The following is a 27,923-nucleotide window of genomic DNA, read 5'->3' as shown; positions in this document are numbered from 1 at the left end:
TGGTTATGCATTGGCTTGTGGTCACGGAATAGAAACACACAGCAGGGCCAACCAGACTCGTCATGGCCCAAGATTGCTCTTCTCAAGAATGGGAAATTTCAAGAAAAGCTATAAGATCAAAATGCCACTTTTCTGGGACCTTTTCCTTACACCTGTCTTGAGCAGGGAGCTTCTCAAAACTTCTTAACCACAGAGCCTTTGCCTTGAGCTGAAGTGGGCTTTGCACCCTGATATATGAAACAAACAAGACAAGATGTCCATCCTCAGTAACGGTCCTACCAATTTCCTTGATCCTGGGAGGATTTGCTGTGCCCTGGGAGATTGAGGGACAGTCTAGAAGCCATACTCTGTGCCCCAAGCCCAGTCCAAGACATTTAGGAATAACGTTGCCATTCCAAAACTTAAGATCCTCGCATAGCTGGGGGTTCAGGGTGCAGAGAAGGCAGGCCCCACAACCTAACACAGCCTCGAGAACAGATTTCAGCACGAGGGAAGGGGGAGAGAAGTGGGTGCACCCATGACTCTCTACAGATCATCTGCAGACATTGTGTGCATCCACAGCGGGCAAAACCCACATACTGTGGCCTGGCTTTTCAACATGGTTGCAGTTGTGCACATCAAATTTAAGTCCTGGCAACACAGGACTTTCCAAACAACTACTGAGGTTAGGCAAGATGAATTGTCCATAGTGTGAACCCTTCTCTGTCCTTTCTGTTAGTGTCACTCAATTGGGTCAGTGCCTCCTGAGGTGACAGAAACCTCTCTGCTTCTGACATCTTTGTCTAAGGCAGAGCTCATCCCTTCCCTAGCATAAGATGTGTCCTATTTCCTTTCTTCCTGCATCCTGTTCTGCACTGCGGGCAACATAGAACAGCCCTGCTTCCTGTCCTGGCCACTGTGTAAGTGTTGAAAGACAATAGTGTCATGCTCTCCCTGGAGACATCATCTAGCAGGGCTCATTCATCAGGCCCCTTGCCACCAAGACTGCCTCAACCTGGAGACATCTCAAGTGATGTCACCTCCCCAGCTTCCAGAAAGTTTCCACTGTCACAACACACGGGAAGTTCCACAGCCAGGATGGCTAGAAGGATCCATAGTGTGCCCACACCCAGCGTCAACAGGCTCTGAGAAGCTAAGGCCACAGCACCTGCCATAAAGTTTGGTCCTGACAATCCATCCCTATGAAAGGCAGGCCACAGGGCTCATCTGGGCTAGTGCCAGCTTCAGCCTTGCCTTGGAGCCCTTCAGTGGGGCCTTAGCCATGGTGCTCAATGGCTGAGTTTAGACCAAGCAGGTTGTTTCTTCTCTTTTATCCCATAAGAACTTTTGCCACTGTACATTCCATTTTACAGGTAGAAATGAGTAGTGAGTTGCTGAGAGCCTGGGGCATGACATAGTAGTCAGTGTGGTTCAAATGCTCCCCCACCCCAAGCTGTTTGTTTGTTTCCAAATTGTCGAGTACAGGGCATTATTGTGTGTTTGGGGGCAGGGCCAGCATGAGCAGAACCTCAAAGCTGAACGTCCGCATCTTCACTCTGAAGAGCCCCTCTTCTGAGATGTTAGAGAATAGCTAAGGCTGACAGGGGGGCCTGGACCTGATTGTCACTCTGCATGTCATGGGAACAAGGGTGCTTTTGTGACCCTTCAACTCCTGCCATGCCACTCCATCTCCCAGATCAAGAAGCCAGGCAAACCCCCTGGAAGTGGCTTGGGACTGGAGTGAATGGGGGAGTCTCCAGCTGAGCCACAGTCACTGCAAATGTAGGCTCAGAGAAGGTGGCCCGGGGGTTCTGGGCTCAGTACCTGTGGTACATGTGGCGCTGCAGGGCTCATGGGATGAGAGCTTCCACCTATACATGTCAGCTGGGCTCACACCTTGTTTGCGCGCCTTGGGTCTGGTCCTGAAACAAGGTCAGAGAGTGTGGTGAGAGAGCTGGATGCTCAAAGACTTCATTCTCAAGTGGATGAATCTCCCTCTGAGGCTACACTCTCCTTAAGGACAGTGCCCTCTATGAAGCCAGGCTCCCACCTCTGGAACAACAACAACAACAACAACAACAAAAGACACACACATTTTGGCACTGAACAGACATGGGCATTTCCCATCTCAGGAACTGAACAAACTGCCTGGAGGCACTCTGCTCATTCAGAGGTACCCTGAACAATGAGGGACTCACCAACATTGCAACTGGTTCTTCAGCACAGGCTTCTCACTGCATCTCACATCGGCCAGCAGATTCCTTCTTCCCACCCCAGAAGGAATCTCAGAAAGCCTTTAGGGGCTGAGATGTTCCAGAATTTTCCCCAGCTGCCGCCCTCAGCTGGGGTTCTGATGAATGGGGACACCAGCCCTTCAACTTCCAATTTTCAAACTCACAAAGCCCAGCTGCAGGAGGCAGAGTGGCCTAGTCCCACACTGCAGCTCAGGTCAGTGATGGCTGCACAGGCCAGCTGACGGGAAGAGGCACACTGGGGCCCAGCCAGCCAACAGCTATGATTCTTGGCCAGAATTCTGATGGCCATAGCCAAGTATTGTTAGGACTGTTAGCTTCTTTGAACCAGTCTCAGCACCCTCTGTGCAGGCTATTTGGGACTCAGCAGGGGTAGGAAGTAGCTGTGCAGCATTACCTCCACCCAGAGTGTTTGCTCAACACAGCCCCTGAGTCTCATGACCCCCATAGCCAAGAAGAGCAGTTGAGGGACCTGCTCCATCGATAGCAGCTCCCTCAGGCTGCATAGGCCAACTCCACTTTCCTTGGAACTAAGAGGGGCTAGCTAAGTGCTATGTACTGACACCTTTCACGGGACTTTCATGGACTAGTCTCTTTCCTGGGGACTACAGTCACTGGAGGATTGTGGGTGTTATAGGCCATTACATTCTAAAAGCCATTCTGGCTGAATCTGTGGTAGAGACATCTGTAAGGACTGTTAGTCAAGTGGGTGAGAATTGCGCCTGTGTTTTGCTCTGATTGGCTCATGTTTCCCAAGAGAGTGCTTTGAGGACTAACGCTGCCCTGATAGCACGTCATGCTCTGAGAACCCAGGAAATGATCTACCAACAGGCGCCTTTACTGTTGTGATGCTGTGAATTCTCAGAAGGAGAGATGCCTGCAGGAAGGAGGGAGGCAGGGGCCTGGGCCCCTGTCTCCTGGGGCTCGGACCCACCCTTGAGCCAGGTCTATGCAGGGGAAGCTCTGCCCTCCTCCTGGTTACAAGCAATATTTTAACATCGAGGAGGGCATCCAAGATGCTTCATCTCAAAGCAAAGGATCCCGGACCCGAGTTCCCAGTGGGACCCACTCAGAGCATCAACTGAGGGTGGGCCAAACCTTTCAGTGTGGAAGAACTGGGGAGAAGAATCAGTCCCTAAGACTTGACCCAGACAACACCGGAGCTGTCTGGGCCCCCCACACTGCTTTCAGCAGCCTTAAATTCCTTCCAAGAACAAAAAGAGAGAAGATGCCCTCAGTGCAGAAGCTCCTCCATCTTTATATAATTACACACTTCCCAGCCACAGCCCGCATGACTCATCCCTGACTCAAGAGCTAGCCGCCAGGTTCAAAATAACCCTTTGGATTTTAAGCCCTAAAGGTATTTCTGGAGGGGCTGTCTACACCCACTCTCCAGCACGTGTGGGGTGCTGGGTGCTGCTTAAATCACAGCGCAGCACCTAACAGGTTTCCTTGCTGGAAGGTGCCCCAAGAATCACCACACCCTGGAAACCACCACCACCCCAATCTGGAAGGGTCCTGCTTTCGGCGGTGATGGTTTCCAAGATACCGGTGGCCACTGCTTTTGGGTTCTTGCCCAGTGCCTGGCGGGACACAGGCTCCTGAAAGCCCCAGAGAGCAGAAGCTCTGAGATGACTGTTTGTTTATAAGTGAACCAGAAACTCTCTTCCTACTCCGCTCCAGGCTCCAGAGAGGGATGTGTGCCTCAGCATCCCAGACGCCTGTTCCCAAAGAGTCTGGTGACAGCCCCTCCCGGGATTGTTTGAAGCCTTTCGAGAAGATGAAAATAGCCCTTCCTTTCTGGGCTGCCCCTTTGATTTCGCCCGCTCCCAGAGCAGACTCAACTTCCTGTGTTTGGACAACACACCGAGATGTGGCTATTTCGGCTTGGTAGTTTCCCCCATGGCCTCCCTCAGCCCATTATCTCCCCAGACCATCTTTGGTCCACAGCAGCAGCATCCTTTGATGGCAGCTGGTTGGGCATCTCACTGAGCTGACAATCTGTTTTAATGACTGGCTCTGGGAATCGGTATGTCCCAGGGGCTAAGGGGACAGGATAAGAAGAGACAGACACTTTGAAATTCTGGACCATGGGCACTCCTTTGGGACCTGCTTAGAGCACCCACTCAGGGTATTCCAAACCTCTCACAGGGAAAGAAACAGTCCCTAAGGCTTGATCCAGACAACATGGAGACGCCTGATTGGGCCCTACCCTGCTCTCCACAGCTTGTATGTGACTTTGGCCTGTGAGGCATTGCATTGCTGAGCCACCAGGCCTCTGACAGACAGAGAAGCTGAGGCCTAGAAGAGAACAGAGATGTATCCAGCTCCCATGGAGTGACCTGCCCTTTCACTATACCACACAGCCACCCACATAGCCCATATCACAGACGAATAGAGGAGAGGGACTTTGTGCCACCTGATAAACATATATATGTCATCCCTGTTGTCCCCAAGGAAGATACAGAGAGAGCCAGCAACCCAGAGAGACTGGCAGGGTAACAAAGCAGGTATTTTCTGATTCAGAACCACTCTGCCCATCACCACTGCCTGTGACTTCTCTCAGTCTCTGATTCTGTAGCCCCCCTGGGAAAAGCCTATCTTTCATCACCAGCCACTGGGTCCCCAGAACTAGGCAGAGGCCCCTAGAAGCTTTGATGGTCAGGGTTAAGTGACCAGCTCAGAATCCCATCTCCCTAGAGCTCATCAGGTAGGGTACCTGGTGTGTACTAGCCCTTGGAAATAAGGCTTCAGAAAGCAGTGTGAGAGAAGACGCAACAGCATATCCTCCATCTTTACTACCCTCAAACCCTAGAAAAGTGTAAGAAGTGACCTAAACCCTGTCACCTTGAGAGTGACTGTCAAATCTTCCATCAAACCCCAACCTCAGCCTCCCTTGATCTGGATAGAGTACATCTCAAGATTTTGCGTGGATTCCCAGAAAACAAAAGTCAATAGGCTGGTTCCCATCTTCAGGACTCATCCTCCACCAGAGGCTAAAAATTCTAACCCTGGCTGTTTACACAAGCCTTGCTGCACACCCAGGCACCTGAGAAATGGCTTTAGCAACTGGAGAGGTTCTCTGTTACTGGTATGGAAGGTCCAGGGTCACCTGCTCCCAAACAACACTAGCCCAGGAGGCTGAGACCGCAGACCCCTCTAGCCCAGCCCTGGCTGTCCAGCCATGCCCAGGCCCTCCCCTTTGTGGATCTCCAACCTCACTCTCCACGTCCCCAGCCTTGATTCTACGATTCTATGGCATCCTGAGCCATAGCTGCTGTCTGCCTGTGATGCTCGCTTACTGCATAAGCCCATTATGCTAACAACTCCAGCCTGTTCCTAACTTTGATTCGGGGTCTCCCTGTCAGGGGAAGAACTACAGGTTCCGCTATCATTCTCTCTTTGGTTGGGGTGAGGGCTGCTGTTGAGGCTCCACGTTCAACTGAGGGGCTGCAGGCAGAGCCCATCTTGTGCCTACCAGCCATGTTTCAATGACTGCCCAGACATAGAATCCAGAACCCCAAATCCTTAGGCTCTGTGCACTCAGCATGGCTTCTGCTTCTGAGTTCCTAGGAACCTAACAATAAGGGTAGCTGTGATCACTCCCTGATCTATGTTTATAAAAGACTGAGTCCATCCCAGCACCAGGAGGCTGCTAGCGGCATACCTCCAGCATGCTGGAGGTCACTATCATGAGTTGAAGCAATCACAGCTGGGGACACTTAAGACCCATGAAGTGTCCTTTCAGAAAGACATGTTACAGTCAAGGCCCATAACCTCATGTCAAATCACAGGGTGACTGAAAACGTGACTCTCTCTCACACTTACCTCCAGGTCCCTGGACCTTCTGGCCAGACCCCCTTGGGAACTAAAACAAGGCAAGAAGAAGTGCCTCTTACCTAGCCTTGTGAGTCCTGTTCCCAGCCAATGTGGGGAGGCTGGCACTGGTGTTGGGGAATGGGGCCTCAGAGGAGGTATTGATCCTGTCACTGCTCAGCTCCAGGTAAGACCCATTGATCAAGTAGGCAGCAGGCCCCTCGTTCTCCTCATAATCCACATAGAGGCTCTCAGCTGGGGAGTTTCTTGGGGCTCCCTGGGAAAAGACGCTGTTCATGGTCTCATTGAGAGAGAACTCTTCCGAGTCAGAGCCTGTGCCCAGGAGCTGATCAGAGATGGCGTTGGCTGAGAGAAGCTCCTGGGAGGTGAAACGTGTATCAACCTCCTGGTCATCCTTGTCCCCTGAGAGAGCTATCCCAGTGGCATTGTGGTCTGCAGAGAGACAGGTGTTTCAATATCCATAGCTGCTAATATGCCGCCCCTCCTCCACCACACTCCTGTGTATGACAGGTGAATTACATAATGGAGATGACTCAGTGGGGTAGTGAAAAAAAAAGACACTCCCAGGTTCTACTCCATCAGACACAGTTGGCCAACATCATCAAGTGAAGAAAACCCAATGGCTACAGCAGATGGTTAGGCAGTGTCCCCTGAGCCCAGGCTCAGCTGGAAGCTCAGCATGAGATCTGGTTTGGAAAGAGAATCTTTATAGGCTCGTGAAATAATATAAACTGATTTAGGGTGAGCCCTAAACTTATGACTAGTGTCTGCCTAAGAAGAGTGAACACAGACACATAAACCTCACGAAGTCCAGCACGAGGGAGAAGCATATATGAGCCAAGATATCCGGGGCCACCAGCAACATCCATTTCCTGGGGCCCAGTGCTATCCAAGTGAGCCGTGGGGCAGACCAGCTGGAACTGACTTCCAGTTCCAGTGGGTGGAGGAGTTGACAGGTTACCTCCTCTCTAAGCCCATCTCTTCTGTCAGACTCAGATAACCTGATATGGTTCACCCTCTATAGATGTGGGGTCTACATCCTAAGAATCAAATAGAGAAGGATCAAAAGATTTTGAAAATAGAATTACATATCGACTGGGTCTGGTGGTACATGACTTTAATCCTAGCATTAGGGAGGCAGAGGCAGATGGGTCTCTATGAATTTGAGACCAGCCTTCTCTACATAGCAAGTTCCATCAAGATCCTGTCTCAAGGAGGAGGAGAAGGAAGAAGAGGAAGAGAAAGAGAGGAGGAGGGGGAGGAAAAGGAAGAAGAATTACATCTATGTTAAAGCGATTTTGACAGTTAATATTGATGAGATTGTCAACTTGATGAGATCTAGAGACGCCAAGGATATAGGTTTCTGCACTTGTCTATGAGGAATTATCTAGATCAGGTCTACTGAGGAGGGAAGACCCACCAGAACTGTGGGCAGCACCATCCTGTGTAAAAGGAGACAGTGAACACCAGCTTCCATCTCTCTCTTCTTCCTGACTGTGGATGCAATATGACCAGCTGCCTCAAGCTCCTGCCTCCATGGTGGACTATACTTCCTGGAATTATGAGCTGAAAGAAAACCTTCCTTCCTTCCTGAAGTTGCTTTTCTCAGGTATTTGGTCACAGCAATAAGAGAAGTAATTAATCCATTAATGTATAGGCCCTGCCATGTGTCACCTTGCCATGACTTAGCGTCGTCGCTAAACACAGCATACACACTGCATCTAAGACTGTGGGTCAGCTGTGGTGGCCAATGGTGCATGGCTGTGTTCTATGCAAGCACACCACACCACTGTATACAAGGATTTGAGAAGCTGAGAATTTTGGTGTACAAGAGGAAACTATAATCAATCTGAAGACCCTGAGCTATGACTGTATGCCTCAGACTTCACAGTGTGCCTGCCCAGAGAGAACGTGCAAGCAACTGGCAATTCTCTTTAGCCTCTTCTGTAAACTTCAAAGGGGACCAACACTCCTCACTTGAGGTCTCTGTCCCTGGGGAGCCCTGTCCTTTCCCATATCCACTATTCCTCTTTCTCACCTTGGAAGCCCTTGCCCCTGGGAGGTCCCTCACAGGCCCCACCGCTGGCTCGCTCGCACACCTCGTTGGTCTCCTGGCCCCTGCTCGGACCCAGCTCTACTTCAGGGACTGGAGACTGAAACAGCTTGTTATTCAGGCCCAGCCTCTCTGAGGAAGCCTGGTGGTAGAGTGAGCCGTTATGCTGCATGAAGCCCAGCAGCCTGGCACTGTCCAGCTCCTGGCCCTCGGTGCTCTCTGTGCTCTCGGAGGCTGGCTCGGAGAAGCTATAATAGACAGGCTGTAGGTGGTGGGTGTGTGGTGGCTGCAGCAACGTGTACTCGAAGGTGATGGAGGGGCTTTTGCCATTCTGGTTCCACACCTAGGGAAGGAGAAGAAGTGAGACCTGGCTCCTTTCCTCACCCCTACTTAGCACCAAAAGCCTCTTGAGACACAAGCAGCCCTGGTTACAGCTGAGTCTTTCTCAAGGGATCACACTTGATCCAAGAATGTGGCCTCATGCAAATGTCCTAGGGCAGCCGTGGCCAGAGTCTATGAATGAGGCACACCAAAAGGGGCAGAGGGGAATGACACCTTGGGGACAGGGAATAGCGGACACACTTATGTCACTGCCATCACAGGCCAGAAATCCTAATAGCACTGGTCTCACTGCATCTGCCCAGGACTCCTAGGGTAGCTGATGTACTAAAAGCCAGACCACACCTCCATTCAAGACAGCATTGAAGGATCATCTGGTCATGGAGCTCGTGGGGGATAGCCAAGGCCTCTGCAGATACCACAAGCCAGTGTGACCTCTCCCCTAGACAGACTTCAAAGTCTTTGCTCATAGTCACTGCCCTAAGATCTGGAGGCTGGCAGGAGTGGATTTGGCCGAGGGTCTAGCTGTTCATGGGGCCACAGAGATGAAGTACTCAGCACACCAAGGCCCTGGAAGAATGGCAAGGAATAAACCACAGAAACCAAAGCTGCGCCAAGATAAGCCAGAGTAGGACACCAGGGGAAGAATCGCCACCACTAGGATGACATCTCAAGGGTGACTGGGGACAGGAGCAGAGACTATGGAAGGCATTCCACTGGAGAAAGATGACAAAGAGAACCAATGCCTTTTCAGGCTAACGAGGTGGCTATCAGTGTGGTCAAGAAACTCTGATGCCTAAAGCTTCAGGGCAGAAAAGGTGGAAGAGGGGGACCCCGTGTCACCTTCTCACCCTGCTAGGTCTGCTTCACCAGACAGGGTCAGGCTGGGTCAGTGGGGCCCCACCGCAAAGAAAGATCTGGGTCAGGATGCTTGGAAATGGTAAAATCTCAATTGTCCTGAATGGTCTGGGACTGGGAAGGGACTGTTCTTTCCTCAGCAGTTAATGCTGTCTTAGGAGAGAAGGCATGAAAATCTTCCCTTCCTAACCTTGACCTTCCTCTGGGCCTTACCTTGTCTCTCCTGAGCACCAGACCAAAGGCTTTGGTAAACTCATATCCTTTACCCATCAGGGAAGTCCTAGAGAATAGACTGTTCCTCCTGAGGTCCTCTAGGAGTACTCTCACACTCTGGAATAGCATGCTGGCCTGCTAACGGGGAGCGGGGAGTAAGTAAGGCCCACATAGTGCAGATTAAGAGGACTGATCCAAGGGCAGGAAATTCACTGGGTGACCACTTCTTCCAGAAAGCCCAGAACATTCTGTTCACTTGGGGGTGGCCAAGTGACACCAATGTTGTTTACAGAGACAATGTGGGACACTCTCACATGACAGGGCTTGTGACAAGAGATGTGGCAAGTTCTGGACTCCCCAGAAGCTGTAGAAATGGGCAGGCCCTTATGCTGGGTGGTGGTGGCACACACCTTTAATTCCAGCACTCAGGAGGCAGAGGCAGGTGGATCTCAGTGAGTTCGAAGTCAGCCTGGTCTACAAAGTGAGTTCTAGGACAGCCAAGACTGTTACACAGAGAAACCCTGTCTTGAAAAACCAAAAAAAAAAAAAAAAAAAGGCAAGCCCTGAATTAATAAAGGTGAGTAACCAAAAACAGTAACAGTAACAGAGGGGCTGGATAGCTAGCTCAGTAGCTAATTTCTGTGCGAGCATGAGGACATGCATTTAAAACCCCAACACCCATGTAAGAGCTGGTAGTTCTGTAACACCACCATTGGAGCACAGAGATAGGCAGAGTCCTGGAGCTTGCTAGCCAACCAGCCTAAAGGAAGTAATGAGCTTCAGGCTCAGTGAGAGAGCCTGTCTCAAGAGAAAAGCGCTAATGAAGAAGGCACTCGAAGTCTTCCTGTGACCTTCCAATGCATTCATGCCTCCCTTACACACACACACACACACACACACACACACACACACACACACACACACACCGCGCGCGCGCGCGCGCGCATGCACACCTCAATCACAAGGCAGACTCAGTGTCTCAATGGCAGTCAGTGAAAGTGACAAGACACAGAGACATAGCTGACAGAAGACAAAATGCCACACATACATTGGGAATGGACAAATGGGCCAAAAAAAAAAAAAAAAAAAAAAAAAGGACCTTCTTGACCGGCAGAAGCAGTTGTCCAGGCAAGTTTATGACCCTTGCCCCCATTTCTTGAACCAGTTTCTAGATTCAGAATCCACTGAACAAGGAAGGGACCCACAGTTCTCCCGCAAGGCCAACAGCTGTCTACTTACTCAACTGTTGCCTGGAGAGAAGGTTGGACATTCTGAAGCCAGGCCTGAGTTGTCATTATTGACTGTGGACCCTAACCACCATTGATTGTTGTCCTCATTGCAAGAATTTGGATGAGTAGTGACCAGAGGAGCGGCCTATGTCTGGCTGATAGTGTGTCCACTGGGTCCCTCATCCCCAAATGCATAAGTGATGGTCACAGCCTTCTATTGACAGTGCTAAGTGGACACACCTGACATACCCAAGAGAGCAAATCAGATAGCGTCACCTCCTGGGGTATCATAAATGTCAGTGCCATGCATCATGACCTCAAGGACAAAGGAGTAGGAAACAGCCCATATTCAGTCCCACAGCTCATGTTGCCCTGGCAGTACTAAAATTATTTCAGCAATCTCTCATCAGAGTACAATCAAGTGCTGTAAGCTCAACCAAGTAGTGACCCTTACTGAGGTTTGTGACAGATGTGGTGACTTTTCTAGAGCAAATTAACATGGCCTTGGGTTGAATATATTTGACCCAGATGTGGTAAATAGTCTGCTTCTATTCCTCCAAGAGCAGTTTCCATCTACCGGGGTAGATCATAGCAAATGTACACAGCTGTGATCCAGTCACTGTGCAATTCAAAACAACAAGGCCAATCTATAGGATACCGCACTGGTACTACAGTTTGCAGCCTCTACCATGAGCAGGAATTTTGGGGGTGGTGCATTCCACATCCAGTAACATCAGACTAGTCTACACAGCAGTAACTTAAAATGTTGCCTGTGCTTCGTAGAACACAGCAGAGAAGGCGCTGTGCAGACCCAGCTGGGGTGCACACAGCCTGCCCCTGGGCTGTAGGAGCAGCAGAGATGCCCGTATGGGTGGGGTGTGAAAGATGTCATGGAATTCCTGCATGTCACAGAGATGTCTCCAGCACAACAGGGAAGCAGACAAGTGGCCCATGCCCAGGCTTTCGATATTTTGCATCTTACAGGTGAGTGACTACACAAACCCTTCCAGGTTCTGTACCCACAATGTGAGACTGGAGAGCCCACTGTGGTGGGATCAAAAGTTCAGAAGACAACTTGAAGGTCTCAAAGAATGTCATAACTGCTTATCGTGATGGCCCTGAGTATACATGGATCTGGGGTGAGAAGCTACAATGGCTAGCATTTCCTGATGCCAGCTGTGGAAAAACATTAGCTACAAAACAGGTCCCAACTCTGCCCTGACTGCTGCTCACAGCACCAAGAACCAGGGGAGGCCCCAAGCAACTAAAGCCCTGCAGGACTATTGGAGGCAGCATGGACCTAAGGGACATAAAGACCCAACTGAAACATGGGAAGAGGGTCCAGCCACCTGTCCTTCACTTCCCATGAGGTTCCCAATGATTACAGAATGGGCTGACACAGAACTGATGGAATGAGTGAATGAATGAATGAACCAATGAGAGAAGCAAGTGAATGGATAGGTGAATTAATGAATCAATGGGAAATGAAGTAAATGAGCTAAAATCTGAGTGCACAGATGAATGAGAAAGTGACCAGTGAGTAGGTGCGTAAATGAACAAGCCCCCCCCCCATCGACCACCACCACCCCAGGCTACAACAATACTTCTGTGCATTCAGGGCCCCCAAACCCCAATCTGTAGCTGGATTCTGGGAAGCCAGTACCCACAACCCTTACTGGACCTTAAGACTGTGGCACACGCACCATGACATTCAGGCCCTGGTTGGTGGGTCCCTGTGCCACAATGTACTCTATGCCAGTCTCATAGACATCCATGGGCCGGCGGTACTTGACCACTGTACCAGCAATGTTGAAGTTCTTGGGGCTGTCCACCTTGTAATTGCCATTGAAGAAGTAGAAGCCAGCTTCATCTGCAAGAGCTAAAAGAGTAAAAATCACTGAATCTTACGGGCTAGCCAGGCTGAGCAGAAAGGAGAGAGACACAGGGAGGAGCCAGCATACAGGTTCCAAGAATGGTGGCCAGCCTTGCCTTTCCTCTCCAAAATGACCCAAAGACAGGAAATTCAATGTCACAGGGAATCAGACAGACACTGTGCCTGGGGCCAGCATGTGGCCCTGGCCAGTAAGGGCCTAAGAGACACAAACACACTTTCCTATCAGTCTAAAACAAACAACCACAGGCCAGTCTGGGTGGTTGGAAGAGCCAACAGGGAAGGCTGGCCCTGCCCTTCTGACTGCTTCAGATGGGCCAAGGGGATTGCAAGGTAATGAGCTAGTGCCATAGCCAAGGGCCAGTCTGGACCAGGAGGGTCTATAGCCGTGAACAACAGGTACCAGCCAGATACTAGACTAGACAGAACAGACTGGCTGTGACCCTGGTTGCGATACCAATTCCAGTTCACCCAGCTGAGGAAGGGGCCTCAGTGCCTCATCCAGAGCCCACAGTAAGTGACACTGAGCCTGGCCTAGCTGGTGTGGAGTGCTGTCGTGAAGGCTTTTCCTTCCTGGGACCACCCCCTGCCTTTCTTATTAGAAACAATGGCATTATGTCGTCTGACTTCACTGTTACCCAGTTAATCTGTCCATCTTGCTGGGCTTAACATCTAGTGGGGACCCAATCAGGCTGGAGCAGAGCCTGGACACCTCTATCACCATTTCCCTTGGGAAGGTATAACTGGATACTTTCAGGACCTGGCAATAGAAAGCCAAGACTGGAAAGGAATATACCCATGGCACCCCGACAGCCCATTTCCCAGCTGCCTAGGGACCCAACACCAGCCTGGAATCTGGCCTTTCCAGAAGTTATTGGGACTAAGTAAAGGTCCTCAGCCTCCAGAGCTGGGGAGGCAGTCTCAGCACTGGGGGACATTCTGTCTTCTAGAGGGTGTCCTTAAAGCTGGTTCCAGGAACTGGCCCGCCAGAGGAGCGAGTGCCGTTTCCAAAGGCCCTGATGCAATCCTCACAGAGGAGCCGGGGCAATTAATTTATTATCAGACAGACGCAACAAGCAGGACGTGTCTGAAAAATACCCTCAACGTAGTAACGTCAGAACATAGCATCAAGTCCAAGCCCGGCTGGGGCCTGGTTGTCCCGGCTCAGCTTCCAGATCTGCGCCCAGGGTTCAGCTCAAGGCCCACATCCAAAACCTGTTTCCTGACAGCGAGGACCTTCCTTCCTGCGGCTTTCCCAGCCCTTGGTATTTCCAATGTCTGCTTCAAGAATGAGAGCTTTGCAGCCAGCTCAGAGAACACGACGTCTCCCGGCCTCCCTGCAGCCCTAGTGAGCTAGCAGACAGCAGAGCCACCGGCCTGGCTGGAGGCCCGGCTCTCCATGCTCAACCCACAGATGTCCCCAGCAGTGTAGGCATGGGGCCAGCCATGTGCAAACTTGCTGGGGTTGGGCCTTCAAATGATCTGGGAGCTTGGCAGGGGACAGGAGATCCTGGTGCTGGGCTCAAACTGAGGGTCTTTACTATACACCCTCCCCTTTTCTACATGCCTGCGGTAGAGCTCAGTCATGCTCAACTCCCTGAGGTGTGGGATGGGAAGGCAGGTGGGCGAAGCGACATGGTGTTAAGACTGAGTTCAGTTTGGAGAACTGCTCCTTGACCTGCCTTGGGTCCCGTGTCTGTCCCACACAGGGCAGAGCCAAGGGCAGAATGGCTCATAGGTACTAGTACCTGCCCATATGGAGCTTCAGCCACCAGGTCATGTCAACTCTCCAGTTTCACACATTACCCATCCAAAGACTATCATCAAGATGGGGCCTTACTACTGCAGTATCTCCGGGGTGTTCAAGGTAATCATTTCCACTCTAGAGTGCCACCTCCCATGGGAAGCTGGGCATGGTCACCATGGCATCACAGATAGACCTGCGATCAAAACCTTGGACTGGCCATGTGACTTGGACTTGGACTGGCCTTGGACTCAGCTCTGTGGCTCACTCCTTGAATAGACCCTACCTCTGGCTCCCTGGATTCTGCCTAGACCAGGTTCTCTAATGATAAGGAGACCACTACCTCATGTCAAACCTGTCTCTTGTCCAGCACCTCTAAGGACAAGGACCTTCCATGCAGGGGGTGAAGTCAGCACCCCCCCCCACCCATCCTCAATAGCCAACTGCATCAGTTGGCTGCATCTCTGGCTTCTGCAGCTGTGCCCTGTCACCTAACTTGTCCCACTTCTCAAAATAGAGATCAAAGTTCAGGTGCCCTTATCTACACATACATATCCCCCTCCCCAGGTCCACCTACGTACCCAATACATCTGCTGACTTCTTCCTCTCTACAATCTGGATGTCTCGGGCACCGGCTGGGATATGGGTCACCAAAGAGTAACCTGGAGAATAGGAACACTTGTGAGCAAAGCCAAGGAAGGCAGGATGCAACAGGGAGCTGCCATTTGTCCCCTGCAAAGCCACTCCTGATGTCACTCTGAGCCATCTCTGAGCTCTGGATAGGTAAGGGGCACTTGCCTAGAGGCTGTCTCAGCCATAGGTGTGTGATCTTATCTAGTCCTATTGAACTGCTCATGTCGTCCAGGAGGCTGACCATCCTCCACGGCCCTTGCCCAGGTACTCCCTTTCCCATCAAGACCATTGGCCTGCCCCAGCCCCCCATAAAGGACACAATGGACTACAGGGACTTTACATATGCTTATGTCATGTCCTGCTCTATCACTTGAGAGACCTTGAGCCTCTGTTTTCTCATCTAGTCCAGAGACATCAACACCAGCTCTATGTCGAAACGTGGTTATTGTCAAATTCCATCTTATCAGAGTATCTTGTTGATGCATCCACACAGAGTGGATACTGACTCTTCAAAGATAAGCTGACCACCCTGTAAGGGCTACTGTCTACATGTCTGGACTATGAGTGGCATTGCCAGCCATTTCAGATTCCATCATCCCAACTGCGGTATAGTGGGGAGATAGCCACAGACAATTCCAAACCCAACAGGGAGCAGGAGTCAGGGCAGGGAACAAACAGTTACCAGCTACTACTAGAGAGGGCCCCGGCAGAAAAGAGTAAATAAGAACAGAGCCATCTGGGAGAAGAGAGGGGTCTAAGAAGGAGAGGGTTTGGTACAATTGGTGTTCCTGTTCTGAGTTCCCTGTAGAAGGCTGCAGAATCCACACTCAAGCTACTGAGGGCCAGATGTTCCTGCCTTGTCCCTGACCCCACCCTCACCTTGCAGGTCCTTGAAGAGCCTGCCCTGACAGTGTCTCACATTGGGCTCCTTGAGAAGCAGGGGTGAAGGGCTCTGGTTTGTAGCAATTGAGCTATTTATGTGGTGCACACTGTCACACTGCAACTGACTGAGAGCAAACAGTCCATGTGGTGTCTCTGGGCAGAAAGCAGGAAAGAATTTCATAACAGTATGGCCATAAGACAAAATATCAATTGAGGTTTAAGAACTGGGAAACGGTCACTTTACTGAGACAAGGTCTCTCTATGTGACCCTGGCTGGCCTAGAATTTGCTATGTAGATCAAGGAAGCCTCAAACTTGCAGTGATCCCCCTGCTTCTGCTTTGTGAGTGCTGGGATTACAAGCATGCACCACCACACACGGCTTTCATTTATGACCAACAGGCCTGCAACTGGCAACATGCCAGTAGCCCTGAAGGGCATGGGTGAATCAGTCGCCCTCCCCCAACCATGCAAGCCTCCAGAGGGGATGGGAGTCTGAAGGAGCCACCGGGTGAGGACCGGAGCCCTCCGATGAACTCCCTACAGGCTGGCTTTAATTTTTAAATTAGCAAGTGGTTCACAAGACTCCTGAGCAGTTAGCACTTGACTCCCATGAGCTTCACGATAGGGCCTGGTCTTGAACACGGTTAGGGAGCACAGATATTTCAGGACAGACATGCAGTTCTGCAGCTAGGACCCAGAGCCCAGCTGCCCAGGCTGAGACCCAGGGCCTTAAAAGATCAGGTCACCTTAACCCTTTGCTCTCTCTGCAGCTTTGGGCAACAGTAGCAGCAATTGCCTTATAGCAAAATCCCCAGATGTGGATAAGTTAATGCTGACCAGACCTGGCTCTGTGCCTGTTGGGAAACACTCAGCAGAATTAGAGGCATTATTCTCACTTCAGCCTCAGCTTCCCCAGAAGGAGCTCCACCAAGAGCATGGGGTCCTGTCTGGTGGGCCTCGATATAGCACGTGGCATCTGACATGAGCAGAGTGTTCTAAAAGAGAGGCACCGCCTGACTTCTGACCTCTGACCCCTGACTTCATCTCTGCCTTGAGTTCAGCAGAAATTTGTGTAGGCATGTGTGTGGAAGGAAGGGAGAGGCAAGCAAACAGTCCAGCTTTGCCACACCCCATCTTTAGCAGGCCTCCAAACAAAGAGTCTCTGCCCATCATACTAGAGAGACACGGTGTACAGATTCAACCCTCTACACACAAGCAGGTGTTGTGCCCATCCCTCCTTTGTCGATCCTCCCTAGGCCCTATATATCGGTGCTTCATTCCTGGTGGCCTCCTGCAGGGACTCTTGGAGTCCTCACTAATTCTGTGATCACCTCTCGTGTGGGGGCAAGCAAGCCTTCTTGGCTTCCTGGGCCCTCTGGTGGTCTCAGTAGGACTCCCTTGCCTCACTGGGAGAACTTGAGCATTTAGTTCCCACAGTGGGCCTCGGTTTCCCCCATCTGCTAGGTGGATTTCAAGTTGCCCTCCCTTCCTCTATAATAACTTAGTTTGACTCCACACATGCTCCTGAGACACAGCGATGCATTTGGTTGAGCACCAGCCATCACAAGTGACGTATGAAGGTCTGGCTCATGTACAGATCCCAAACACGAGGGTCAGGCCTGATGCAAACCCAAGGTCATTAAACACAGCACTAGAGAGGGGCGTCTCAGGATTAGCCCAGCACCCAGCACATCCAGAGCCAAGCCTCACACACTCCAACATTCATGCCTCAGTTTCCCCATTCAGTCCTCCCCAAAGGCTGCCTCAAAGGTCAAATGTGATCCCAGACTAAGTGTCCTCTGGTGTGCAGACAATGTGAAGGGCCCCTTTCAATTACCAGTATGAAGGAGCCTTACCCCTTTGCCTGGGCCTTGGTGGAGAACAAGAGAACCCATGAGAGGAAGTAGCTGGTCCTGGACACCTACCTGGAAGGCAGAAGGCGGGGATATGCCCACCCAGGCTGCCACACCCGCCCTTACCAAGATGATTGTTGCCCTTTCGGTAGTTGCCTGTCACATGGGTGCAGCTGCTCCCGTCCCCCTGGCAGACACCGCACTTGTCCAGTGTGTGGGTGGAGAAGAGCACCCCATCACAGCCAATGGGCTGCAAAAGCAAGGAGAGAGGCTGCTGAGGCGCTGTGGCTGGCGCAGGGGCGCCACTGCCTTGACAGGCAGGGTGGCCAGCACAGTGAGAATGGCTATACTTTTGGTACAATGTTTAACAACCTCACATTTTCCAGACACGCAAACCCCTCGGAGGTCGGTGAGCTTGCAGGAAGTGCCATCGCGGGCGGGCACCATGAGCTGCCGCTGGCCATCCACAGTGGTGCAGTGCAGATCGCATGGCTTACTGGAGATGTGGACGTAGTCATCTGGGGGATGAGGCACAGAGTCTCAGGGGAGATGGTGCTGAATTCACCCACTCCTACTGAGATAGCACCTTTTCCACTACATAAATGGGGAAACTGATGCTTTTGAAAAGAAGGGACCTGACAAAGTGTTGGTAGCAGAAATGAAGTGTGCCTAGTCTAAGCTCTGAGTTCCAAATTCGGCCTCCTTGTGAAAGGGCATCTCACCTGAGATCCACAAAAGGGTTTCCCGTGGCAGAGGGACTGCATACCTCAGCATTTCCATAGGGTGGGGGAATAGCTCATTTACACTGTGCCTAAACAATTTGTTTCCTCTCCTGTGGGGAGAGGGAGGGACAAGGGTGGGCGAGAAGCAGCAAGAATGCCCCCAGTCCCGTGATACCTTGGCCAGTCCCCATTTGGGATTGTCTAGGCTGGTTCCTGTCTAAGCTCTGGGGACAGCGGGAGAGTCCTGACCTCAGAGGGCAGCCCTTCAGGAAACTCAGCTCCATAATGTGTCACTGGTGATGTCATGGGTCATGGGGGAGGGAGGGGACAGACCTCCAGGCCCTCATCTAGAGGAGTGGGATCAGCTCCGAGCTCTGTAGATGACCATCACAGCCTTCAACAAGACCTGGCTCTAAGCCTTAGTTTCCCCACATGCCCACCCATAGAGCTTATTCCTGAGGCTCAGGTACCCGGGTAGAGAGGCTTCCATTGGTATGCCCGGCCATCATACACTCGGGAGTTGAAAGAGACACACTGCTCTTCACGGAAGCTCCTCCCATCCGGTGGACACTCCTGAAAGAAGAAGGTGAACAAGCTCCAGGAGGAGCTGAGCAGGAAGTGGCTACAACCAGATGACCCTTGAAGGCCATAGTCCATGTGGCCCCCTGATCCTGGTCTCACTATACCCCCACTCACTTTCAACTACTCAGAAGGGGCAGCGATTATTCTTCCAATGCCACTGGGTATCAGCCTTCCTAACACTCCGGATAACACCCTGACCTTCTTAGCTATGTGGTGGAATATTGGGACACTGGTGGCTCTGCTCACACCCCCGTCCTCTGTTAGACTTTGTCATCATGTGTACATCTCCACATGTGTACACATGTGTGTACAAAGTGCCTACAATGAATCCAGTGCACTTGATAGCTACACATAGGGACTGAATTAGAAAGAGGGAAATCTATAAGAAGAAGTTCGAGGGTATAGGGGGCAGCTGTCCATGCTACAGCTGGAGTCCAGACTAGGTTAGTGTCTGTCTCCTTCAGGAGTTCGCAAATATCCACCAAATCCTGACTCCGTGACTAGCTGTGGCCACTAACTTCCATTCAGTTCTCACACCCCACATGTGCACTCACAAAGACAGACTTCCAACAGCTCAGCTGGGCAAGCCGAGTAAGCCTGGCAGAGCTGGAACCTCCACCACCACACTCTGGTGGCTCTTGGATAGGTTTCATAGGGAGTACTCCTCTGAACCCCGGGCAGAATCAATGCCTCCTCCCAAGCCTCTGCCACCTTGGTGTCCAGCCAAGGCTAACGAAACAGTATACACAGGCGCACCTAAGAGGTGCCGAGAGGCCTAGGGTGGCTGCCCAGCAAGAATAAAGAGACCCCAGCTTCTAAAGCCACACTTAGAGTTCCAGGAACAGGTGGGAGTCCAAGCGATCCTCCCACACCCAACATGCAGGGGATGGAACACGCAGCATTTGATGTGTGAAGGACTTGGTGTGAGCCTGTGCATCAGCCAGCCTACGCTGGACTCTCCCTGAAAGGATAGTGTCAGCAACAGGATGACTGTAGGGGCAAGACCAAGACCTCAGGGCTGCAGGCAGCTGGCCTCACCTGCACTCTGCAGAGCTGGTACCGTTTGGACGTGCCCACACAGGTCCTATTCCCTGCTCCTGGAACAGACTTCCTCCTGGTGGGAAAATGTGGTACCAAGCCAGGGTTGGAGTGGCATCTATGGGTCCTGACACCTGTTCTGCCATGTACTAGCTTCAAGTAGCTTCCCAAACTCCCAGGATGGCATCTGATTCCCCTCTATGTTCCCAGCACCAGAGTTGTATTGTACAGAATTGATGAGTAGCAACCATGTTTGCTGAGGCCCATGCTAACACGCAAACACATGTGGTGTCATGTGTGCCTAGGAACATGAACTGGCTTATCATGCTCTCCACATGATGACACATATGAGGAAACTGATGCTCAGAGATTAAGTGCCCTGTCCAAGGTCACATAACTTAAAAGTAGCAGAGGCAAGACTCAAACCCAGGTCCCTCTGAGAGCAGACTCTTAATACCTTGCCTATGCTCTTCCCTGCTTCTGTAGCTCATGCTTCAGGAGACAAGGGTGTCTGTCTCACTCCTCAGTGGCAGAGCCTTTAAAAGACAGACCTTGCTTTCCGCCACTCCCTCTCTGGCACCCCAGAACGCTGTTGCCAAGGATCTCTCTGAAGCTCCATGTCTAATGGAGGCCAATGGGAAGAGGAGCCTGCATACATCAAATGCAAGCCCAGAAAAGAGGCCACCAGGTATGATCCAGGCTGCTCCTGCCCACCCACCCTTGGGGGTTTCAACAAACTCACCTCTGTTGTAGACAGTGGCGTTCCTGGGATGTCACTCCACCCCCACAGCTTCGGGAGCATGCTGTCCACTTGGTCCACTCCCCCCACCAGTAGGCAGTGGCGTCGGCACCCCCCTCCAGGCTGTTAGATGTGGGGCTGTTGTCCTGGGTGAAAAGTCCCCCAATAGTGAGCAGAAGGCTCAACCACAACACATGAGAACCTATACCCCAAACACCACAGGACACCACTGGCAGCTGAGGGGAAAAGATGATGCATCCTCCTAAAAGGGCTGCTGGCTGAAACCTGAGTTCAAGTCTCTCAGATGGCCTGGAAGGAATTCCATTGGTGACCACATGTGTCCCCATTTTAAGGGCTGAGCCTCTTGGGATTTGGCGAGTACCTGAAGCATATCTTAACCTACCTTGCTTTCTCCCTTGCAGCCCACACTACACCTCCCTCTGCAGGCTCACCCCATACATACCTCCCACCCATATGCTTTGCTCTAGGCCTTTGTTATAAAGAGAAATACCAGACACACCTCACTCTCTGGCTAGCTGGTCAGGGACTCCAGGATGGCCAGAGTCCCATTTCAGGGGCTAGTCTACCTGGCTCTCTGAACAAGTTTCTGGAGCCTAAGGGAACACCAAGACCCCTGGTCATGTGCCTATCCTACGACATAATCTTCCCACTTGAGAGTGAGCTCGACACCTGGCTGAGAAGCTCGGGGGAGGGGGGGCAGTGGGGCAGTTGACAATGCTACTCACCGAGGCCTCGGTAGATGCTGTACCCCCAGCCACGACTGCCATGGCCAGCAAAGACCAAGCCCAGTGTGAATGTTGCCATCTGCCATCCATCCTACAAAGCAAGACCACCAATACTACCAGCTCAGGCCCTGCTTTGGAGATGAACTCTCAGGGTTCTCCCAGGGCCCAGATGGTAAGGTTATCTGAGATCCTATGGTAGTGGCTGCCATCTGAGAGAGACTGAGCCATCCATCTGGGCTCAGCCAGCAGCTTGGTAAGTGATTACAGATGTCTGCCCGGCTTAGGCACAAAGGGATGGTATGAGTGCCAAGTCTGAGCCACCCTTCATCTGAGGTCTCTTGCCAAGCTTTGCCCCTGAAGAACGGCCGTGGAGGCTGAAGAGGTTGGAGGCCCAGCCTGGTAGAAATGTCATAATGAAGAGGGATAGAAACTGGGCTCAGCCCACTGCCTTGTCCAGAGCACCTTGGGAGTTTTACCTGCTTAACACTGCAGGCCACCTGAGAGAATGAACACCCCGCCAAGTTCATGAACAGCACAAGAGGTGTCCTTCCTTTCCTTCCTGCCTTTACTGGTTCCCTGCCCCATGGTCCTCAGGAAAAGGCAGCCTTCCCTTGTCAAAGGAGCATCCTCATGGATGGGTATTCAGCAATCTGGTTCTGAGGTGGGGCTCAGTCCAGGAGTCTAGTCCCTTCTCTCTTGAGAGAACATGGGTGTGGGGGAGGTGCAGAAGGAGGCCCAGCTTGTGCCTGGGTGTAAATGGGCCAGGGCCTGTCTTCCTGACTCCTTCCCAACAAGCTAGCACCTAAAGCCCAGACGCCCACCAAGGGTTAAGGTGACTCAAATGAAGGAGAGCTTCCAACCCTGCTGCCCCAACTCTCAGAACTGCTCCCTTGAGCCTCAGCATAAACCTTGTCTTAGAAGGGGAGCTAACGGCCTCTAGCTAGAATTTCCTCAGGTGGAGGTCATCAGCCAGTGAGTTAGACAATAGGTTTCAGAAAACATCAAGCCCAGAGAGAAAAGTTAACTTGCCTATAGTCACACAGCAAGGCAGCCTACTGCCCCCACACCTCAGAGCAAGCTTAGGGGCCCAGTCCAGCACCCAATAACTCCAGGGAAAGAAAGTCTGGAGATTGTCTGCACCCTCAAAACACTGACACCAACTGTACTCTGTCTCTGCCTGCCTGCCTCCCTCCCTCCCTCTCGTCCTCCTTTTCTCCCTCCCTCTGTCCTCTCTCTCCCTTCATCTTTCCCTCCCCAAGCACCTGCAGGTGTGTGGGAGCTAAGCCAGCGACACCCTTACACTCAGATGCACCCAGACAGACTATGCAATGACACTGTAGTTCCTGAAACACGAAGTTTCATCCTTGAGACCCCTCCATCCCACCAGCTGCCCACCAGCTCCCCTACCCCATCTGTCTGCTCCTCCCCTGCTGGTCTCCGTCCCCATCCCCATTTTTGCTTTAGTACAGAACCCCATCCCACATAGTCCCATTGGCCTCCACGGTTCCCAGTCCCTGCCGCCCGCCAAAGACAGGTGCCCAGTCAGCCTCACACTTGGTTTTCATTAAGGCTCCCAGACACTGCTGGATTCCAGCCAAGTCCAGCTCAAACAGGATCCATCTCTCCCTAGGGTCCAAAACCTTCACTAGGCCCACAGCAGGGGTTTGCAGATCAGACAGCAACTGCTAGTACCAAGGCTGTAGCCTCAGGGTCACCCTGCCACTGTGTGGTGCAGGTTGCTCCCCCTTCCTCTGTGGTTGAACACCCTCTCCAGGGGCTAGGATATCCCCCAGCCCCATTCTGAACAGCTGTCTGCCCTGGAGTGGACTACATCTCACACCTCCCAGAGACCACAATGCGAGCTGGGACAAGTATGTGGTGGCCTACCTCACCCAGGGTCAGCAGGTTGTCCTCTCAGAGAAAGGGGTGAGAGCTAGCTGCCAGGTGCACCGTGCAGGAAGATGAGGGCAGAGATGTGCGGGCTCTGCCTGTCTCTTGTCCTGTTTCCCCAGCTGCCTCCCTCTCACACTTCAAAGAGCATTCAAGGGAGGGGGTTCCCAGGAGGGGCGCTCAGCCCAGTGGCTGCTCTGTGGCCGCAGCTGCCTTTATAGCTGTCAGGCAGACGGGGAGGAACTCACACTTCCCACCGCTGCTCCCCCGCCCAGCCTGCTGGCGGCTGGCCGGGCGCACACTTTAACCCGCTCTGCGCCTCTGGAGCATGGCCAGGCTGTCCAGCTGCCTGCTGGCTGCTGCCGCCACGGTCCAGAAGCAGTGAGTGAGCCTGAGACTGGCTTGCCTGGGTCCAGAGTAACTGACCCTAATGGAGCAAATAGCCTAAGGTCACGTGGAAGGAGGTTGGCAGTGGTGGAGCAGAGCCCCCTGCCCCACCCATCTAACTTCAGCTTCTATAGGAGGCTGGGAACCATGTGGTGTCCAGGCTGCCAACTCCTGTTCACAGGGAGACACTGAGATCTGGAGGTTGTGTATGTCCAGGTCACCCTCCATCCTAGGAAAACAGACCTGAGAAATTGAGGAACTTGAGGGGCATCCAGAGATCAGCCAACCAATAGCTTCGGGAGAGGAAGAGGTGGCTACAGCCTGCTGACCAGATGCCTAGCAGGATCAGGTGGAGGGTAAGCATGGGGTATTCTGCAGATGTTTGGTGTCCGTTTGGCTGGACTCCATACCAGCTGGGCAGCTACTGGCAAACAAGCTGGACTCCAGGGCTCTGGTCCTGCTGAGCTGGAGCTGAAGGGTGCACAGCTTCAGTCCTACCTGTGAATTCCAGCAGACTTTGGATGATAGGGTGTCTGCTCTCCAGGACACTCCATCCTGGAAAACAGGCAACTTCGGAGGGCATATGTCACTGAAACATCTCACAGGATGGCTGAGCCATTTCATCTATGCCCCTCTCTCCTTCCTCTCTCCCTCCTTCTGTGTTGGATGTTGAGCTTCTTCAGCTGCCTCTTTGGGCTGCTAAACGCTGTACCCTGGGGAAGTACTGTGTCTGACCACCAGAGTCCAGAAATAAAGCAACCAGTAGAAACGACAAACACCCAGCCTTGTAAGGCTTGTGTTAGGTAACAAGCATCTTCACTATCTCTACTTTAGATGAGTAACTGAGGCTGGGAAGTGGGGTGACCTGTCTAAGGCCACACATCAAAGCTGGGACAAATATAGATTGCAGTGCTCCCTGCCACACACCCTCTCCTTCTGCCTGGTTCTTCAAAGCTGCTAGCTGGCTCTTCCATCTTGGACCCTGATGGGGGTCAGGGGATCAGGTCTCACTTTCCCCATGTGCTGTAGCAGCTGACCTCAGGGTATTCGGTTTCTGCTCTTCGGCACCCTGACCTCGCTGACCCTTACCCAGGCCCACACTGCCCCCTGGGGCCAGTGAGTCGAAGCACGGATGTTCTATGGCCTGCCGTAAAGCACACACACATGAATGCATGTGTGCACAGGATCTCACTGGCAGACACAGATCAGACCTCTCTTATTCTGGAAGCCGCTGCCACTGCTCTCCTACATTCTGGCTGACTACCAGGCCCTGCACAACCTGGAGCAGACCCAAACTGTCCTGGCACTTCTGGCTCCCACACGCCCCAGTGCCAGGGTGACTAACAGTTTCCCTTGGGAGGGACCCCACAGCCAACTGACACAACCACCCAACATCTTCCCTTGGCCTGGCAGCACACAGGCCATAGCCTGGCCACCTGGATGACAGACTTTATGGCTTCCACCAGTGTATGAACCTCTAGACCCTGGATCCCTGCTTTAACTATGCCTTCATGTCCCTACACCTGACTCTTTGGAGTTTCCAGATCCAAGACTCTATGGAAGCCATGACATAACTAGCTGGTCCACAATGGGCTGAGGATTTTGGAGAGACAGAAACAGATTCAAAGAGCAACTCCCCCAAGCCCGTTCTTCCTCTACACAGTAGTAGCTGCTGCCCTCAATCCTCAGTGGGTTCCCTCACACCTGTGAGGGTAGATACTAAACTTTCAAGTGCCCTGAACCAAAGAAGTATAGCATTAAACAAGTGATAAAAATGTCATGGTGTGCTGGGAGTGTTACACTGAGGAGAAAGTCTTGTCCTGCTTTCTGAATGGGGACATTTTGCACTGAGTCCCATAAATTATCTGTCCATGTAGCCAGTGTACAGGGAGCTACTGTATTCTTGTTCTCAATTCCACCTACCAAGCTTCTGGGGCCTGAAGCCGGTGACTCCAGGCCTCTCGTCCGACTCTTCAAGGCCCTGCCCCATCACTTTCCCCCACATGTTGAGACCCCCAACATGCTCCTCTGGGGCTTCTTTTTCTGGGAAGCTCCCCCCAAGAACCTGTAACTTTATTTGTCTGGGAATGGCCTTTCTGACTTGAGGCTGGGACTCCCTCTGAGGTTCATCTCAAAGCTGAAGGACGGACATTCTTGAGTCATTACCCACCCCCTCCACCCACTGCAGGCTGCTCAAGAAGGGGACTTCAGACTGCTTTGTGACAAGAAGGCAAGAATTCCCTGGGCCAGACTGCCACACAGACTTCTGAGTTCTCATCCAGGAACACTGGCTTTTCTGTGAAGCCTACACATGAAGCTCAAGGCCTGTGGCTAGGTAAAGACTCCTCCAGCTACTGTGGTCTGAGATTCCACAAGAAAGGGGGGTTCCTTTGTACCCAAATCTAAGCAAGGACAGGGTTTGAAACCCCAGTGTGGCTGGAAGTGAGCTGCTACTGGCATTCCATAAATAAAAAGCCGAGGAGCTGGACACCCAGGCTATTGGTAGCCAGGGGACATTGGTACTGCAGCTTTGTTGCTCCTGGGACATCACAGCTTGCCCATTGGTTGGTTTGGACACAGCAGCAAAACACAGGGGCATCCAAGTGGACTTGAAAATCCAGGAGAAGATCTCCTGCCCAAGGAACCCATGGGCATCCTCACCAACTTCTCTACCATCACCCTGTATCTTCTAATCTAGGGATACAAAATTTGATTAGGCCTTCTTGGTTAGTTAGGGTTTTTGAGGTCAAAATGTGAATGATTGAAAGGGTTTTTGGAATAGCCTTTTCAATCCAAATTCCATCTAGAAGTTTGGGTGCTATATTAAAACTAGAGTTAAGCTAGGTGGTGGTGGTACACGCCTTTAAACCCAGCACTTGGGAAGCAGAGGCAGGTGGATCTCAGTGAGGTCAAGGCCAGCCTGGTCTACCAGCAAGTTCCAGGACAGGCTCCAAAGCTACAGAGAAACCCTGTCTCAAATAACAAACAAACAAACAAAATTTAGAGCAAAAAATTTTTTGGTAGGGAATATTTACCTAGATAAGTGAAAGTTCCTGGGTCCATAGAAAAACCTGGCCTGTGGCTGTCTCCTCTGGCCACATGCAGTGAATGTCATTTGCCAGACAATCTGGGGGTGAGATAACAGCAGGGAGTCCAGAGTTGAAACCCAGTCTTGCTCCAGCACCCAGCTCCAGAAGGTAACCAGTGGCTTCCCAGGGGGAGAATCCAGCAATGTATGGAGCCGACCACACACTTCTTACTAGAGGGCTGGCCTGCCCTGAGCCCCTCAGCCCTGTGCAATTGCCAGCAGAAGTTCTTGGGGACATAAGAACTCCATGCTAGAAATAGCAAGCCTTTGCATGAACTTCTAGCACGTTAAGAGGTTGGGGTGTCCCGAGGTACTCATGCTTGGTGACAGCTGCCAATCACAATTCCTGTGCTGCACACAGACAAAGCCCCAAATGGCTGCCTAGGCACACACCTCAAAGATAGAATCAGAGAGACCTGAAGCTTATTCTTTTCCTCCAGGTAACTTCAGTAGACCCTAGACAGGAACAAGGCCTCTGTGCTCTGGGGTGACCCATTAATGTGGGCCGGGTGTTCAAAATCTAGAGGAGGCCAATATAGCAGCTGGCACAGCACTGCTGGGCTGGGCAGACAGACAGCTGTCCTGAAGGCTGAGAGCTCAGCATTCCATGCATGTCAGCACCTCTATAAAACCCAGCCACTCCCTCAGCTGAGGGGCTAGGGAAGGGGGGACCAACTGGTCAGCCTTCACTCCAGGCTTTATGGTCTAGAGACTGACCCTTACATGGTCCCACTGGGACCATGGCCATGTGATGGATGGAGAAGAGATGCCACCTGGAACCCTTGGGCACTGAAGCCAGGTCATGCCCAGAGTCCACTATGCCCATTTATGAACCAAGACATGAAGGCAACAGTTCTGGCCCCTCCAGCCTCATAAGACAAAGGAAAAGAAGTGGCAAGACTGGGCAGTCTGATACGGCTGGGTGACCTTGAGTGAGACCTTGTTCTTCCCTGGGCCTCAGTCTTTT

The 27,923-nt window shown here is 52.0% G+C and overlaps 1 protein-coding gene across 1 annotated transcript in view; it reads right to left on the bottom strand.

The window, feature by feature from the left end:
- LOC100761699 (ADAMTS-like protein 2) overlaps nucleotides 1–23,654 on the bottom strand; it is a 32,293-nt gene extending 8,639 nt beyond the window's left edge. Inside the window, exons 1-12 of the mRNA XM_027423013.2 lie at nucleotides 23,479–23,654; nucleotides 21,592–21,682; nucleotides 20,849–20,991; nucleotides 20,107–20,182; nucleotides 18,957–19,059; nucleotides 18,137–18,282; nucleotides 17,891–18,014; nucleotides 14,977–15,057; nucleotides 12,464–12,639; nucleotides 8,107–8,464; nucleotides 6,131–6,500; nucleotides 1,804–1,901 (exon numbers count right to left, since the gene is read on the bottom strand). Of these exons, the coding sequence (XP_027278814.1) occupies nucleotides 1,804–1,901; nucleotides 6,131–6,500; nucleotides 8,107–8,464; nucleotides 12,464–12,639; nucleotides 14,977–15,057; nucleotides 17,891–18,014; nucleotides 18,137–18,282; nucleotides 18,957–19,059; nucleotides 20,107–20,182; nucleotides 20,849–20,991; nucleotides 21,592–21,681 (1,765 nt within the window). The 5' untranslated portion in view covers nucleotide 21,682; nucleotides 23,479–23,654. The remainder of the gene's footprint in view (nucleotides 1–1,803; nucleotides 1,902–6,130; nucleotides 6,501–8,106; nucleotides 8,465–12,463; nucleotides 12,640–14,976; nucleotides 15,058–17,890; nucleotides 18,015–18,136; nucleotides 18,283–18,956; nucleotides 19,060–20,106; nucleotides 20,183–20,848; nucleotides 20,992–21,591; nucleotides 21,683–23,478) is intronic.
- Nucleotides 23,655–27,923: the final 4,269 nt, after the last annotated feature.

Source organism: Cricetulus griseus, chromosome 6 (genome assembly GCF_003668045.3).
Source record: "Cricetulus griseus strain 17A/GY chromosome 6, alternate assembly CriGri-PICRH-1.0, whole genome shotgun sequence".
NCBI lineage: Eukaryota > Metazoa > Chordata > Mammalia > Rodentia > Cricetidae > Cricetulus > Cricetulus griseus.
This window is presented reverse-complemented; position numbering and strand designations above follow the sequence as displayed.